General features: G+C 50.8%; 1 protein-coding gene across 4 annotated transcripts in view; it reads right to left on the reverse strand.

The window, feature by feature from the left end:
• ST3GAL3 (ST3 beta-galactoside alpha-2,3-sialyltransferase 3) overlaps positions 1 to 18,651 on the reverse strand; it is a 1,489,309-nt gene that overhangs the window by 565,110 nt on the left and 905,548 nt on the right. For all 4 annotated transcript variants that reach the window (XM_069642409.1, XM_069642406.1, XM_069642407.1 and 1 more), the window contains one exon: positions 14,323 to 14,386. In XM_069642409.1, coding sequence (XP_069498510.1) covers positions 14,323 to 14,386 — 64 coding nt within the window. The remainder of the gene's footprint in view (positions 1 to 14,322; positions 14,387 to 18,651) is intronic.

Genomic DNA, 18,651 nt, shown 5'->3' on the forward strand with positions numbered 1-18,651 from the left:
CTAGGGCTCTAACGGATGATGCACCCCTGCATCCACTTTACTGGAGAACTCTAGGGCTCTAACGGATGATGCATTCCTGCATCCACTTTACTGGAGAACTCTAGGGCTCTAACGGATGATGCATCCCTGCATCCACTTTACTGGAGAACTCTAGGGCTCTAACGGATGATGCATCCCTGCATCCACTTTCCTGGAGAACTCTAGGGCTCTAACGGATGATGCATTCCTGCATCCACTTTCCTGGAGAACTCTAGGGCTCTAACGGATGATGCATTCCTGCATCCACTTTCCTGGAGAACTCTAGGGCTCTACAGGATGATGCACCCCTGCATCCACTTTCCTGGAGAACTCTAGGGCTCTAACGGATGATGCATTCCTGCATCCACTTTCCTGGAGAACTCTAGGGCTCTAACGGATGATGCATTCCTGCATCCACTTTCCTGGAGAACTCTAGGGCTCTAACAGATGATGCATTCCTGCATCCACTTTCCTGGAGAACTCTAGGCCTCTACAGGATGATGAACCCCTGCATCCACTTTCCTGGAGAACTCTAGGCCTCTACAGGAGGCTGCATTCCTGCACTCACTTTCCTGGAGAACTCTAGGGCTCTAACGGATGATGCATTCCTGCATCCACTTTCCTGGAGAACTCTAGGGCTCTAACGGATGATGCATTCCTGCATCCACTTTCCTGGAGAACTCTAGGGCTCTAACGGATGATGCATTCCTGCATTCACTTTCCTGGAGAACTCTAGGGCTCTAACGGATGATGCATTCCTGCATCCACTTTCCTGGAGAACTCTAGGGCTCTACAGGATGATGCACCCCTGCATCCACTTTCCTGGAGAACTCTAGGGCTCTAACGGATGATGCATTCCTGCATCCACTTTCCTGGAGAACTCTAGGGCTCTAACGGATGATGCACCCCTGCATCCACTTTCCTGGAGAACTCTAGGGCTCTAACGGATGATGCATTCCTGCATCCACTTTCCTGGAGAACTCTAGGGCTCTAACGGATGATGCATTCCTGCATTCACTTTCCTGGAGAACTCTAGGGCTCTAACGGATGATGCATTCCTGCATCCACTTTCCTGGCTCTAACGGATGACGCATTTTTGTGGATGGTTTCCTTGGAAATGGCACATCCCTGAAAATAAATATAATATTGACCTAAAAGACACCCGAAATGTTCTCTTCAGGATAAGGTAGGTAAGAAGTAATAGGGGAAGAGCGTAGCGCTACACAAGCGCAGCTGCCGCATGGAGAGCACGCAACCATTCTTGCTGGCCGGAGGCTGCTTCAGTAGAATAACCCCCGACTTTGTCGTTATTAAGGTGTCATTTAAAATGTCTGTCGTTATTGTTTTCCATTATTAACACTCATACCTGCGCACAAGGATCAAGAGAGAGGAGGGTACTTCCAAGTAATGGCGGCTGACGCTTCGCTCATGGCGTAGCTTACGTTTTTCTGGTTCTTTTTGTGTTTTTGAATCCAAGGAAAGGCTGGCCCAGAGTTTCAAGTCTTGGGGTGATAGCAATATGGCCCCAATTTTAGTTTTCATGCGCCTCTTCAGTGGCAAATGTGGACCAACGCTGATCCGAGTTCTCGGCTGAAACCGTGATGCCTCAAGTAGGAGGTCAGGCTTGAAGTATTAGGTCAGGCTTGAAGTAGTAGGTCAGGCTTGAAGTATTAGGTCAGGCTTGAAGTATTAGGTCAGGTAGTCGAAGCCCGAGGTAAGGCGGTTTTGTAAGACAAATGGATTTTCATTTCATCCCTCGTTTCTAGAGGAGCCTGTATAAGCTATCTCTTGTGCAGCGGGTTTTGTCCCGTGGAACAATACAGGCTCTGAACAATCTTAAGATCGTGCCAAACCTGCAGGTCCGAGTACCTTACTCTACGTACTCGACCTCAGAGAAATGCAGTCGACCCCTGAATCGGATGCAATACTGTTTTTTAATTGAAAAAAATGGTGCAGCATCAGGAAACAATTGCAGCACCTCCAAAACGCATGGTATTACCCAAGTTGACCAGAGCCGATTTATTCGCGTCCGATTTGGCCAAATTATTTGCCACCAATTTCACCGCAAAAATATGTGGGGGTGGGTTTGGAGTAATAAATAATATAGGGGGCTGTGCGGGGTTTCCCCCGCATATATTTGCATTCAAAACGGTAAAAAAAAAAAGGAAAATAGGTCAAATCGGCCGCGGGCAAATTGATACGAACAAATCGTACACATCCGAACACACACAGAAATGTGCCAATCAGAGGCTGGCTTGAGAGGAAGACCACACTGAGCAACGATGAAGGGCACAGGCAACGCCGCACATCACAGCACGGGTGAGCTTGGGCCCTGTGGCGGTCCTCTGCATCCATGCGTGGCGGTCACTGCATCCTTGCATGGGATCCTGCTCCATTGAGGTGATTAGTCAAGCTCTATGGCGCCTCTCTGGTGGATCCCTATTGATTGCTTGATCGATGCTCTTCTGTAACATTATTCAATCAGGCAATTTTCCACAAACAGAAAGGCTCAATACCTGCGTCTCCATAATTCAAACACTAATGTTTGCCAAATGAAGTTCATACAGTTCAACCCCGCCCTGAAAATATATATAATTCAAGATGCCAACAATATTGCTGCTTAAAGAACAGCAGGGGAGTTGCTAGGTCTGGAAAAGACCCGGGGCTAAGCTGATGTCGGAACTGTTGGGACTGGGGGCTAGCTAGTATTTTGGCTGTAGCTCCTGAGATTCTATCCGGGGCTACAACCAAAAGATCAGGGGCTATAGCCCCCTTAGCCCCCCCCCTAGCAACACCCCTGAAGAACAGGTATAGTCGCTGCATTTCATCATGCACTTGATGCATATCACCACTACAGTTCCAGCATTTCATCAAACACTTGCTGCAGTGAAGGATGCGACCAGATCAACATGGAGCTCCTATTCGTCAATTTAGTAATTTGCAGTCAAATTTAGTAATTTGGCAGTGGGGAGGCGGTATGTGTTGGCATGTCTCTATCATTTGTCCAGGAGCCCTGTACCTTTACACACTGCCGTGAAAAGTGAGTAAACGCTGCCTGGCAACCTCGCATGGCAGGCAGTGTTTACTTTTAATTGTGAACACAGCTTACCAGGTGCGAATGGTAAACAGTGTTCATAATTACAAATCAATGCTGTCGGACAGCGTTTAATTGAAAACACTGCCAGTATATACAATCGATCCCTATGGGGTCCGCCTGATTGCCAGCATCTGCGCCAGAATGATAATCCATGCCGGCACAAATGCTGGAGATTTTTTTTTGTTTAGGTTTATTTTTAAACCTTTACAAAAGAGAAAAACACTAAAAGAAAACTTTTTTTTTTACACAACATATTTACATAATTTTTGCAGAACATTATTCATACCTTATTTATACATATGTATATAAATTAAAAGAAACCCCTTAATTTTTCATAAAAGACATTTACAGCACATCTAACTTACATCTCTTATAAAACATAGAGCCAATATAAAGTGATAAGGCCTACTGCCATACGTGGTAATTCTACCACTTTGTTGACAAAAGAGGCATACCATGTTTGAGTTGGGGTTTGACACTCAACACTAGTTATGATATTTAGCTCAATTCGCAAATATTTTTCAGAAATGCTATTACGCGAATGCTTAAAACAGTCGAATTTCTATGCAGCATTTGGTACCATAATTGCTCTCTATTGACAGAACATACAGAGTTTACAAATTGTTCAAAATACACTATTCTTTGAGTAGTAAGAGCAGGGCCATATGTTCCAATGTTTCATCAGTTCCATCATTCCTACAAAATCTAGACCATTTCAATGTGTCAGAGAACTTATTCCGAATATTCCCTGTGTAATTGGTATGCAGCACATTCCTGCTGAAGCGCATATAGTCATTGCGTATCTGTCTACTTGGATACTTCAGCGAGTATCCCTCCATTGCAGGGAAACACTTCCAGAAAGCATGGGCCCGACACTAGATCTTAGAATGTCGAATAGTGGTCGTGTTATGTTGCCAATCACTACCTTTCAAGGCGCTCTTCATCCTTACAGGATTGCTGAGTAACATGTCAGTGGATGCCCCGACATTTTGTAATGAGTCTTCGACCTCAGTTTTCAATTTATTCCTGAAATCACCTGAAGTTTCAGCACCCACACTTGCGTATAAGGGTGTCCGGTAATTCCATCGAATCCAAAGCATCGACAGAACAAACCATTGAAAAAAATGCATCAAATAAACCCCATCAAATGCATTTTTTTAAATGTTAAAGGGTTTAGTTTAGTAAAAATTGGGTTTTAAGGCTAAAAAACGGAGGTCTTGAGGGAGCCCCTATATTAAAAAAAATGCATTTAATAGGTTTTTTCGATGCTTTTTGTGTCAATAGTATCGTTGTCGATGGAATCACTAGGAACCCATACAAATCCACATCTCTATCAAGGAACAAGTTACTTACCTCTAACTGTTGTTCTCCAGCATGGGTCTGGCATGGATTCACATGCTCATGAATATTCCCCGTCGTCAGGCTGGGAATCCTCGGTAAAGAAAAAACCAGTATCAGTTTCGTTTCTGATCTGTCTTTCGTAGTAATAACCAATCACTGGTCTCTGCGTCATACTGACCACAGCCAATGACTGCCCTCTACCTAAGCACCGCCTCTGGCAGCCATCTTCAGATTTGGAAGCACGTGAAGTGGCAGTATGACCAAGTGAAGAGCCGCAGAGGGGTAGGCGGGAGGGTTCGCATGTGAATCCATGCCAGACCCATGCTGGAGAACAACAGTTACATGTAAGTAACTTGTTCCTTCTCCAGCATGGGGTCTGGCATGGATTCACATGCTCATGAATAAAGAATACATAGCAGTACACACATGCACAACCACGGGAGGTGGCAAAGGCTCAACATTAAGCATCACATAAACTCAACATTAAGCATCTTACCTCCTCACCAGGCTCACCTCAGGCGAACAGGTTGCGCAGCACTGCTTGGCCGACCCTGGACTCCTCCCTGGAATCCCGGTCGACGCAGTAGAATTTCGTGAAGGTGTGCGTCGACCTCCACGTAGCAGCCCTGCATATGTCCAGCAGGGGCACACCAGATAGGAACGCCGTGGTAGCTGCGATCGCTCTGGTGGAATGGGCTCTCGGACGGCCAGGCAGCGGTCGGTTTGCCAACCGATGACAGTACATGATACAGCCGGAGAGCCATCTGGAAATGGAAGCCTTCGAGAGAGCCTTCCCCTGATTGACAGGTCCAAAGTTCACAAAGAGTTGTGACGTCTTCCGAAAACACTTTGTGCGGTCTACGTAGAACTTCAGCGCTCTAGCCACATCCAGCGAGTGCAAAGTCCTCTCAGCCGGCGACGAAGGCGACGGGAAGAACACAGGCAACACCAAGGGTTCGTTGAAATGGAAGTCCGACGGCACCTTGGGCATGAAGGAGGGGTGCGTCCTGAGCACTACCCTTGTGTCGTGGAAAGTCAAGTACGGGGCCTTGCAGGAAAGGGCCTGGATCTCTCCCACTCGTCGTGCGGAGGTGATGGCCACAAGAAAAGATGTTTTCCACGATAGAAACTTCAACGGGGCCGAGTGCAGAGGCTCGAACGGAGGTCCCATGAGCTTGGTCAGCACCACGTTGAGCTCCCACGCCGGGGCCGGGGCCTTCACCGGCGGGAACGATCTGAACAGTCCCTTCATGAACTCTTTCACCAGACGATGAGACCACAAGGACGTCCGCCCCGTGGTTCTGGTGTATCGGGAGATCGCAGCAAGATGAATCTTGATGGACGCGTGTGCCAGACCAGCTTTGGCCAGCGTCAGCAGGTACGGCAGTACTTGGGGAGCCGTAATCCGTAGAGGGTTAATCTTCTGTGCGTGGCACCAGACAGAGAACCTCTTCCATTTGTGTCCGTAGCATTTAAGAGTCGAGGACGCCCTGGCCTTTGCAAGAACCTCTCTGCAATCGGCCGGTATGTCGTATCCTCCAAACTCTAGCGCTGCAGGAGCCAGGCCTGCAAGTTCAGCGACTTCGGGTCGTGGTGGAGGATGGCGCCTCCTTCCCTGGAGAGTAGATCCGCGTCCGCCGGCAGCTTGATCGGCGGGGACGCTGACAAGTCCAGAAGGTCCGGGACCCATATCTGCCTCGGCCACGCAGGTGCGACGAGGATCATCCTGCACCGTGACCTCTTGAGCTGGTTGACGAGCCGGATTAGCAGAGGCAAGGGAGGGAACGCGTAGAGGAACAGGCCCTCCCAGGGGAACGAGAAAGCATCGCCCATGCTCCTCGTCTGGGGAAACCTGCTGGCGAACCTCCGGCACTTGGTGTTCGTTGCCGTCGCGAACAGGTCGATCTGGGGTGTGCCCCACCGTCGGAAGAGGCGATCCACCAGATCCTGCCGTAGTTCCCACTCGTGGCACGAGCGCAGCTCCCTGCTGAGTGAGTCGGCGATGGTGTTTTTTATCCCTGCCAGATGAAACGGCACCAGAAAAATCCCTTGGGCGACGGCCCAATGCCACAGGTCCTGCGCCTCCTTGGACAGCGCTGGGGACCTGGTTCCGCCCTGTTTCCTGATGTAAAACATGGTGGTGGTGTTGTCGGTGAAGATCCTCACCACCTTGCCCTTGAGGGACGGAAGGAAGGACCTGAGGGCCCAAAACACTGCACGGAGCTCCAGGACGTTGATATGCAGGGACTTCTCCGCCGGGAGCCAGAGTCCCCTTGCGTGCAGATTTTCGGTGTGCGCTCCCCACCCTTCCAGGGAGGCATCCGTGGTCACAGTCTCCTGGTGGGCTGGGGTCTGGAAGTCCATGCCCGCCGTCAGATGCTCGCGGGTGCCCCACCACCGTATCGCTCGTCGGAAACTCTCGTCGAGCTTGATCCTTTCCTCGAAGCTGCCCGTCGTCTGGATCCAGCGCGCATCCAGGAATTCTTGCAACGGGCGCATCCGGAGCCTGCACATGGGAATGAGGTAGATGCAGGAAGACATCATCCCGAGGAGGGACTTGATGGACCTCACCTTGGCCGCGTCGGCCACCAACATCCGTTGCACCTTGCCCAAGATGGTCCTGGTCCTCTCCTCCGACGGGGAGGGCAGAAGGGACACTGTGTCGAGCCTCGCTCCCAGAAACAGTGCGACTTGCGCGGGCACCAGGTGGGATTTGGCGTAGTTCACGGAGAATCCCAGGTCTGTGAGGAGTTGGACGGTCCTTGCCGTGTGGACCACGGCGAGCTCCCTCGTCTTGGCGCGGATGAGCCAGTCGTCCAGGTAGGGTAAGACGTGAATCCCCTCGCGGCGCAGCTGCGCCGCCACCGGTGCGAGGCACTTGGTGAATACCCTGGGTGCCGACCGTAGTCCGAAGGGAAGGGCTTTGAACTGGTAATGACGCCCTTGGACCACGAATCTGAGGAATTTTCGGTGCCCCTTTAGGATGGGAATGTGGAAGTAGGCATCCTCCAAATCCAACGACGATAGGAAGTCTCCTTCCTCCAGCTGACCCAGGACGTGCTGGAGGGTGACCATCCGGAACTTCTGCGCCTTGATGAACTTGTTCAGACGTCGCAGGTCTAGGATGGGGCGCCATCCTCCCGTCTTCTTCTTCACGAGGAAGTATCGCGAGTAGACTCCGGAGCCCCGAAGCCTCTTTGGGACGAGTTCGATGGCGCCCTTTCTGAGCATCGCCTTTACCTCCAGGAGAAGTTGAGGGACGTGAAGTTCTTTCCTGGCCACGGGGGGGACGCGCGGGCACCTTCTTTGAAACTCGAGCGCGTGGCCCCGGGCCAGGGCGTCCAGCACCCAACGGTCGGTGGAGATGGACTCCCACACGCTGACGAAGCCCGCCAGCCGGCCTCCCACCGGGGTGCTTCGGTGGGGGCCCGACCCCACGGCCGGTTCAATCCTGCTTGGACGCGGCCTTGCCGCCTTGACCTCCTTGGCGACGACGGCGGGGTCCGCTAGACTTGCCTCGTCCTCTGTAGGCCTCTTGCGACGACGAGCGGGCCGCTTGACGGTAGGAAGCGAAACCGCCGCCGGAACCTTTGGAGGCGCCCTTGCCTCCGCCGCTCCGAAAGGGCGTACGTCGTTGCTGCAGGACTCCAAGGGCCCTGGCCGTCTCAGTATCCGCCTTGATGGCCTGAAGGGAATCGTCCACTGTCTTCCCAAACAGGTTGTTCCCGTTGAAGGGCATGTCCAGGACTCTGGTCTGGACGTCCTGCCGAAAGTCTGTAGCTTTGAGCCATCCACGACGTCGAAGGCAAACGCCGTTGCCCAGCTGGCGGAACCCAGTGTCGGCGATGTCCGTCGCCACGGTGATGGCGTGGTCCGACGCCACCTCACCTTCCTGCAGGATCTCAAGGGCCTCCGCCCTCTTGTCGTCCGGCAGAAAATCCAGCAGGGGAGCTATCTTGTACCAGAGCTCCCTGTCGTAGCGGGCCACGATAGCCAAGGCGTTGGCCGCTTTAATCGTCGTCGCTGCCGACGAGATGACTCTACGTCCCATAGCATCCAGTTTCTTTCCCTCGCCGTCCGGCGGGGAAGTCGATGTGGAGGCCGCACCCCCCCCGCTTTCTTCCTGGCTGCCGCGGAGACGACGGAGTCCGGGGTAGGCTGCGCCCGGAGGCATAGGGGGGCCGTGTCCGGGACCCGGTACTTTTTCTCGTACCGGTCTCTTCTAGCTGGCGTCGTGGAAGGGTTCTTGAGGAGGGAAAGGCCCTCATCCCAAATGTCGTCCAACAGAGGCACTGCGAGGACCGTCTTCCTCTTGGCCTCGCGCCGCTGATAAAGGAAGCCTTCCTTTTTCTTCTCCTCAGGGCAGAGTTGGAAAAGCTCGGAAGCCCTGGAGATCATGGAGTGGAAAGATCCGATCTCGTCGGGCGGAGAAGCCCTGGTGGGAGGCGACGACGGAAAATCCTCGTCGTATGCCTCGTCGTCCGTACCCGTCGCTGCCGTGTCAGTCCCCGTATCATCCCCTCGGGTGGACGGGTAGGAGGGCTGGACGGGGCGCGACGGTTGAAAAGGAGGTGGTGGATGGATCCTTCTTTTCTTGGTAGGGGGAACACCAGAAGGTCCCGGTTCTGGATCCCCCGACGGGAGAGGTTCCTCCGTCGGTAACGGTAGCCTCGTCCTTATCTCGGAGCATAAGGACTGTATGGCCAACAAAATGGCCGCCGAGTTGTCTTGCGGCGCTGGCAGAGGGGAATCCGACGGGCGAGCAGGGGCCCCGTCGGTATCCTCGACGATGTCGTCGTCGTCACCTGCCTCGGGGTCCATTCCGGCGGGCTGGCCTTCTTCCACGCCTAGGCCGTGGCTTAAGACCTCGATCAGCTCCTCTTCTGAGGTTGAGGCCGAATCTACGACGACGCCCTGCCCCCCTTTCTTCTTCCCCACGGAGGGTTTCACGGGGGTCCTATCGATGGGCACAAAGGAAGACTCCCTCCGCGGAGGCAGGGAGATTCTGGGCCCTGAGGTCGCCACCACTGGTGTAGCCACCACAGGCTGAGCCAGGGCCGCCGCGACCGTTTCGATAGAGGGCTTGGTCGGATGGATCAAGGCCTTCACCACCTTAGGTGCGCTCACCGCCTTATCCTTGAGGGAGGGGGCACTGCCACGCTCCTCCTCTGCCTTAGAGCTCGACCGGGGCCTCTCCAGGAGCTTCGCCGGGTGCTCGGCCTTCCTCTTACCCGACCCAGAGCGTTGGCTCGTGGTTGATGGTGCCGGGGAGGGTGCGCCCTGCCTGGCGCCCGTAGAGCCCGACCGTTCGGCGCTCCCGGTGCCAGCGGACTCGCGGTGCTTGGCCTTATGTTGGGCCCCCGTCGCCGGGGCGCCCTCAAAGGTCTTAGAAGACCGCTCGGATTTCTTCTTCTTCTCGCCAGACGGGCTCTTACCCTCCAGCCAGTTGGCGAGACGTTGATGGCGGTCCTTCATGGTCCGTTCCGACATGTTGCCGCAAAACGCACAGTCCTTCTCCACGTGCGTCTTGTCCTCATGAAGGCAGTAAAGGCAGAAAGAGTGTTCGTCCTCCTTGAAGACGTTCTGCAGCTGGCATCCAGGGCAGACCCTGAACAGCTTTCCGGGCGTCGAGCTTCCCTTCTCCTGGGCCATCTCCGAGACCGGGCCTGAGAAGCTTCTGGAGTCCTCCGAAGCGTAGCTCGACGAAATCTTCACCCTTGAGGGGCACAGATGAATCCGACACGGGTCCCCGTTGATCGGATGTAGGATCGGTGGAGCTTGAGGCTCTTTTGACCGAAAGAATCGAAGTTTTTTTGTGAAAAAGCGCGAAAAACAGCACTAACGCTCGAGAGCAATAGCACGAGGATCCCAACACATGAACGTGCGGTAAAAATCTGAAGATGGCTGCCAGAGGCGGTGCTTAGGTAGAGGGCAGTCATTGGCTGTGGTCAGTATGACGCAGAGACCAGTGATTGGTTATTACTACGAAAGACAGATCAGAAACGAAACTGATACTGGTTTTTTCTTTACCGAGGATTCCCAGCCTGACGACGGGGAATATTCATGAGCATGTGAATCCATGCCAGACCCCATGCTGGAGAATTATGCATTTCCTCCACAAAAGTGCTCTTTTCCATAATACAAGAGATGTCAAAGAGTCCAAATGCGTATCCAATATGTTCTATTGGCGCACACTTAGGAATGAAAAACAAAGTCCCTCTCCATTTAATGCCCTCCAGCAGCTTTAGATAATCCATGAATTCAAATGCAAAAAGTTCCAAGCCATATAGTAACCTTGGTAGCACTTTCATTGTATAACATTTTCTCAACGGTTCCATGGAGAATTTACCATATTTTTTCTCTATAATACGCATTTGCTGCAATGCCGTTTCAGCCTTTAGCTTCAGGTGGTTTTTAATCAGAGTTATCGACCCTGTTCCAGAGAAATAGTAACCCAAATATTTGTAAGCATTGTGACATTTTATATGTTTGCCCTCACAGTACCATGTATATGCAAATTGACTCCCGTTAGCTTTACCCAGACGTAAAATAATAGTTTCCATAGGATTTATTTTTAAATGTAACTTAGTGACAAATTTCACAAATTCGTTAATCAGACTTTGTAAACCAACTTTTGTACTATCTAGTAACAGAAAGTCGTCCGCATAGATCCATCCAATGCAGACATCTCTCAATTTAGGTGAAACAAGACCCTTGTTTTCCAGAGCTCTATTGGCTCCAGTCGCATTCAAGTTGAACAAGTTAGGGGCTCGCATGCAACCCTGTCTCAGCCCATTGGTAATAATAATCTCAGATGACAACAAACCCTGTGTATTTAAACAAACTTTTAGTTTTGTGTCTGGATATAGTTCTATAATTATATCAGCAGATGTTGAGGCGTACCCAGGTCTCTCAACTTGGACCATAGAGTTGGTCGGTCCACCATATCTGCCATGCAGAGATCCATTGACGCGATAAAGATTGGATTCGCACCTTTCCATTGACACGATAAAGATTGGATTCGCACCTTTCAAAAGTGCCTTGGTCTGCAAACTACGTAGCACCAATCCCCCACCCCCTGTCGAGCTGGAAGTAAATGGAGAAAAAAAACATTCCCCACCCATCCCCGTTTCTGCTTCAGCTAGTGGAAGCTGAAGCAGAAACGGGGATGAGTGGGGAAGTGATCACAGGTCAAGGGTGCTTATTAAACTGTAAAATGGGAGAGATAAACACCTAATCTAAACCTAAATCTGAGATGGGAACAAGCTACAACCATATGGCAGTCCTAGTGGAGTCTAATCAAATAAAAAGTGCCTATACTTACAAAACCTATTGCCAATCCTTACCGCTATGCTACAAAATAGCGTGGGATAATGTTCACAAGAAAAGAAAAGGATTTTAAAAAAATGATAAGTCAGGATGTTATGGCCGTGGTCTCCCTTCCCCACGATTTTAGCATGGGACAAAGCGGGACTCTTGAGCACAGCACACTCTTGGGCTTCTCTGGCATGAGTTTACAGTTCCTTTTCTCTATATCAGGGCGTTTGTGCCCAAGTCTGTTCTCATGGAAAGTCTCTTGCTTCAGAGGGCCTGATATTCTATAACCAACAAAACAAAAAGAGTTCCTTCTGGTAATCTTCACGTCGGGCGACTACTCTTCACCCTAGGATCCCCCTGAGCCGGGCTCCGAACCTTCTTTCAGCGCCAGCCTCCCAAAGCACTTGCCAATTTGAACAGAGACTTCTGAAGGGCGATCTCGTCTCGCTGGGTACTATTTACCTATGGCAATTGAGGGCTTCACAAAATCACAGTTCACGCAACGTTCCCATCAGCTGGGTGAAAAAGCCTGTTTTACAATTCCCTCAGTCGGGTTCACAATTTCACAATCGTCAAAACGTCTCCAACATGTCAATGACTTTCGATTGTGCAAAGGGTTTGGATTGACCCTTGTATGACACCCTTGACACCTCACGCCAGCCTTCCCCATGGCCTCTTTGTACGTGTAGTTTCAATGCTTTTTTTAATTCCACATTCTCTTGTTCAGGAGAGGGGTACCAGCTAGAGACCTTCGAATGAATGCCCACATGGCGCCGGACCACTATCTCTGGTACCAAGTATATTCACAAAAAGACTGCTGTCTGTTAATATTCTTAATGTTGTCCTGCAACCTTGAGCCTATCACAGTCCGGCCCACTATCTGGTTCTTCCGACTCACCGGCTGTGCTGAACTCATTGGCGTTTCTTTTTTTCGCTGGAGTCAAGGACGGTACCACGATGGCAACTGCATCTCCCCACCCTGGCTATCAGTGCGGGGGGTTCCATGTGCCGCTGACATCCCTCACACCATTCACCAGCTGCAACTCCCGGTCTTAGGTTTCCTTTCTCTGAGGCTTTGCAGGTCTGGGTTGAAAAGGGCATGGGCAACTCCCTCCTTGACGGCGTTTCAGATCTCACTGCCTTTCTCCTCCGTTTCAAGTGAACTGCTGTCCTGGTATAGCTGCTTCCTCGTGCGTTCGGCCATGCTCAGAGTGTTCTCTCATGCTCCGCCTTCTATCCCAGTCGGGATGGGAAAGGGCAGTCAGGTGTGTGTGTGTGTGTGTGTCTTTGTGGGCAATTGCCTGACTCGGCCTGACCCTTGTGTACGGACGTGTCAGGTAAACAGCTCTGGTTTTAGTCTGTTGTCGCTCACGGTGTGAGAAAGTGTTTGTGTTGGAAAACAGGGGGGGTAGAGTTTCTAAATATCCTACTGGGCAGGATGGGGAAAAAGTGTCATAAGGAAGGGGATACCGCATCACACCTTTCGGTGTCCCACTCCCACTCCCTGAAGACCCCCCCATCCAGGTGATCCTCCCGTACTAGTCCACCCCCAGGAACTGGATCCAATAGCGATGGCCGTGTCCTGGTCGCCAGGATGACAGATCCCCGGGGACTAGCGGGTGAGACCCCTTCAGGTTTCTAACACAACCTTTACACTCTGCCAGTCTGCAATGAGATTGCCATGCGATGCATTAATGGTACCATAGGGAGCCATGTAGAAAGGCCGGCTTTTCCATTTATTTCTAACTTTATAAATAAATACAGAAATTAGATTGATATCCATCTGTATGTACGTGTAAAAATAAGTAAAAACAGAAAACAGGGGGCCTTCTTTACAAGTCATGTGGGCACCACACAGTGAGGGGAGCAGTCCACAAGGGATCGAAACAAAGGAGCAAGGAGCCAAGAACAGGGGGAGGGGCTTGAAATTTGGAGCATGGGATCTGCAAAGAACTACAGGAGGAAAAGGAGGGAGGAGATTACCCAGACCCAGAGTAGATGGAGAGTGGTGGGGGGGGGGCTGGAACTAGGTGCTTAAGTACCTTTTCTAAGATCACGCCATCTTCTGGGTCATTCTGTACCTCAGGTCACTTTCATGCAGACTTAGGAGTTATCATGATTGCTCTGGCTCGCGTGGAGTACCCACTTTGACTTTAGATTGAGGGCCAGTTGTTGGCTTGACGACGACTGAAAGTGCTGTCCTGATTTCCAATGCACCAATGGTCCTTGATCGCTACTGGCACTTTGTAGTATTTTAGTCCCCAGAAGTCCCTGTGAGATCACAGGTCACATTGACCATTTGGCCACTGTCCACAAGAGTCCACCTCATATCGCTCATCCACCCTTCACGCTATGGCCCTCTGTTCCCACATCAGCCCTGGGTCCTAGAGACGTTGCACAAGTCTCATTACCCCATGGCCCCTGTCCTCTTGGAAGCCCTCAGGAAATCACCCTTCTCCCACTTAGCTAAGTTTCTCACCAGCCCTCAGTTATCCCCTAGGGGTAGGATAAAGCTCAATAAATATAATAATAATGGGGGCCACTCTCACCTGTCCAGCGCAGCCGTCAGTCGGTATTCCTTGGTTTTGAGCAGAATTCCTTTGATGATGTTATCTATATAGGAAAGAAAAATGGCGGAATCATTAATAAAAGGATTGGACAATCCCAGGTAACACCATTATAACATTTGGACCTTACTAATAACTACCAGGAACCTAAAAGACTTCAGTTAATAGAGGTTGAGAGCAGTCAGTCAGCGGCTAGCAGGTGCACCTGTAAGGCGGAGTGGGACTCAGTCGCAAGCCTCACACTCGGGGGTCAAGAACATCTCTCAGCTTTGGAGCACACGCACCTTCCTCTGCCAGAAAATGGGGAACCCTTCTAACTCTTGGTTGGTCCTGCAAAGAGCTATTTTGTTAAGAAAGTTAAAGGTTGCGCTGTCTCATGAAATGTATAGTACATTCATTAAGCCAACACCAACAGGCACCACAAGTAACCGGCAGAACATGTAAAGCTATGGCTGTGGAGTGCCTCTTGGATGAGATGGTGGCCTGTTAGTAGGTCCTAAGCAGAATCAGAAGGGAGGGAGTGAGTGAGAAACAAAGAATGACAGAGAAGGAGAGTGTGAGATCGTGAGTGAGATCTGGAAGGTAGAACCAATAGGGAAACATTTAAGAGGAGGCAGAAATGGAGCCAGGCCCTGGCACTGCTCTCACCGTCTCCACTGACTCCTCACTCACTGTGGCCTCGCCATTCCTCAGCACCTAGAGACATAGTGCTTAATGGCGGGAGTATTACAGGCTACCAACATGGTGATGCCGCTTTCCCTCGCCTGCCCACTCCTCAAGCCACACCAAACCCCTTCTCCTCTTTGCTCAGAGAGTGGGGAAGGGGTTTGTGGGAGCGGCACTGCTGCACAGGCCGCTACCATGTCAGAAAGAATAGAAGGAAGACAAGAAATGAGGGATGGTCGAACATGGAAAAGAGAGCAGAGTGGAGGAGAGGGAAAGAAAAGAGTGTGGAACAAAGAGTAGACAGCGTCCACCATTTCATGGCTGTTCCTAAAGGTTCGGAAATCCTCGGATGTTGCCCCTTTTTCCCTAAGGGGAGCATCTTCCAATGATGATATTTCAAGAAGAAGGTGGCATATTTACATTTCATCCCAACCATCCTCTTCCCGTTCCCCTAGAGACGGCACACTAATCCATACTGGGACGAAGATGATGCACTGCGCAATGGAGAGTGCCCCGCAGAACCGACATAAGTGTTTGAGACTTGGAACAAGTACTGGGACGATGAGGAGTGGAGGCATGACGAGTACTCCTAAGAACTATTTTGAGCAGTCTAGCTGTTGCCGGTTGCTCATTTGTCCAAGGGGAGTAGAAATAGAAGAGGGAAACTTGGAAGTGCTGTCAAGCCTTCCCTGGAGGAGCAGGGGGATGTATGTAAAAAGATTGTAGACAAAAAGCTTGAATTGCAAAATACTGAGGCCCACTCTGCCACATTTTGCAATTCAAGCTTTTTTAAAAAAAAAAAAGGTTTTGTCCCCTGCATTGTTTCTTATATGCGGAACACCCCTGCAGCCCCCAAAAATACCAATGTAGGATTGCAGGGGACACTCCTGTAACCCCCGCTCACCTACCTTTGTATTTTGAGATTCAGTATTTTATACCTATGCCGAATGTGGCCAAACCATATCTATGACCTTTTAGATACAACCTTTTGGGTCGATACCGGAGCAGGGAGCAGGAACCCTGTGTTACAACAGAAGGGGGCTGTAGACCATGGTAGTACCCAAAGAGAGAGGGAATCCTTCAACCCCCAGCAGTCTGTGGGGAACCAAGTGGAGATGGAATCTCACACTGGGGGTACCAAGAGGCCCAGTCTGCCCCGCAGAAAGGGGGAAACCCTTGGGCGCCAGCGGCGTGCAAGAAACTAAGGGATGCTGGAGGCTCCCTCACTGGGGAAACCAGAAAGAGAGTGGTCCTTTAAGGAGGAACACTGGGAACCGTAGCATAGATACAGACCGGGAAATTGAGAAGGAACAAAGCTGCTGCGGAGCGGATCCAGTCAAGAGGGACCAGTCAACGGCAAAGAAGGTGCAACTCCTGGCCTCCCTCAAGGTAGGTACGGGTGGAGAGAAAACCCCACGCTGACCAGACAAAGACCAACAGTGCGGAGTGGCCATGGTTTGGCGAAGGACGTGGAGAGAAGGGGGAATCCCCACAGCAGTAGGAAGGCGCCCAGGAAGACCAAGGACCTTTGCGGGCCATGAAATAAGGTAAGTGGATGGATAGGGAGGTGCCATAGTATAGGTAGTGGGAATAGTAAAAAACCAGAAGACGGAAACCACCACCCTGGTGTCGTGGTTGTCCTGGGAAGAACAGAATTGCACGAAAGCCTGAGAAAGAACAGGGGGAGGAAGTCATCCCCCTAATATTGATAACTGAATGATAACTTATATGAAGCTAAAAGAAGGAAAGGCATCCTCGTGTGGCATGTGAAACAGAAGGATGATGCCAGGCAGCCGAAAGACATCCCCGCTGGCACAGAGAAGGTTTGTATGGCAACAATCATACCGCTGGGTGTAACGGGGACTTTGAGAACGGTCAGGAGGAGGGAGCCGCTCCTGAACTTTGGTTTTGAATCCTATTTTGGGCACCTAATTTTGGAACTTTGGTTTTCTACAGAACCCTGGAAGCTACAGAGAATCCCCTTTTTTACATTATCCTTAGTTCAAGGGGAAGGGACAGAAGTAGGTTTGGCCATAGGACGGGGGACACGCTTTGATTTGGACATCCTGACTGAGACATTAGTCATTTTGGTTGTGGCACAGAATCCCTGCTTTAGGGAAAAGTGGGCATTGCCCGAACCCACTTGCACTTCCAATAAAAGTTGATAACAATCAAAACGCCACCTGTGTGCCGTTTGCCTTCTTTCCCACCCTTACATCACCTTCTCCCGCATCACTGCTATTAAACTCATTTTGCGCTGCCTTTGCCCTGCACTTCGACGTGCAAATGACCAGAATTCGGCGGCGTGGACCCACCTACATGTATATCTACACGTAACAGGTCCCGTAGCTGAATTACACAACTCAATAACAAGCGCCCTATGCGTTTACTGCATTACATCATTAACTCACTGGTACACAGCAGTTCTCTGACACACACAGTACTACCAGGAGGATTGCAGACCGGTACCCAGCGGGCACCATCTTGCTCCCCTGGGCAGCATTTCCCTTGAAATGCCGAAATGTGAGGGTCAACCCCATGGACTGACAAAGCAAGTCCCTGTTGGACCAGTGTCCATCCGAACAGTCTTGCAAGGCAGTTCTTATTTGATCCATTTATTTATTTATTGGTTTTCATCCCAGGCCTTCGGGGCGGAGTCAAACACACACACCTAGTTTCTCAGGCAAGATTGCCCATGCGAGGGTTGAACCAAGGCCCATCCATTAAAACAAAGGTGCACGCTCAAAGAAAGAATGGGTGCCATAACCAGTCCTACAGATAAGCGGCCGATCAGACACTTTCACTCCCACAAACAGGCAAATACTCCCACAAAAGAAAAACAGGGAGTACACAGACTCCAAACAAAAAATAGAGAACAGACACATGGGAGCCTGACAGACACATGGGAGCCTGCCACCCTGCTTGCACCCACACAGCTCCATGGATAGGTTTGGGCCAGGGGTGCATGCAGGGAAACAGAATGAACCAATACTATTATTTCTGCCAGATCTGAAGAGGTACAAAGACATTACAAAATGTGCATGAAAAGAAACATTTATTACACAAACATTTCTGTCCTACGGTTAACACTTTTACTTGCTTATAAAATACTTCCATTGTGGATGGGACTTACTTTTTTACTCCCTAAAACATTATTTTACTCCCAACTTTAAAAACTGGGGAGTAAACCACACCCGCTTCAAACTCCCATCTGTAAGACCGGTCACATCCAGGGATCAGCACAGACCATGTGCACAGCCCCTCAGCCCTTTGGCTGCCAGGAGATGGTCGGGGGGAATGCATCCAACACATAAAACGTGAACTCCCACAATATTACTGCCCTCAGAAGCACATGCTTCACTCCAAGTCATTCGAGTTCTAGTCTAGACTCTGCTGAATGCTTTGGTGGAGGGGCCAGGCCTCAACCAATGACTGTCTCTATTTACAATAAATAGCCCTGATCACTGCTGGAGGTGCAGACTGGCACTCCATGCCCAGTGCCCACCCATGGCCTGGCACGTGCCCATCTGCCAAACACTCAGGGCTTCTGAGAGTCACGTTCAACTGCAGCTGTGCTGTGCAAGATGTGTTTAAGCATTCCCAGTGCTTGCACTGCTTGTGGTTCAGCTCAGGCTCCATTACACA

This window comes from Ambystoma mexicanum, chromosome 1q, assembly GCF_040938575.1.
Source record: "Ambystoma mexicanum isolate Mex_15411 chromosome 1q, UKY_AmexF1_1, whole genome shotgun sequence".
NCBI classification, from domain to species: Eukaryota; Metazoa; Chordata; class Amphibia; order Caudata; family Ambystomatidae; genus Ambystoma; species Ambystoma mexicanum.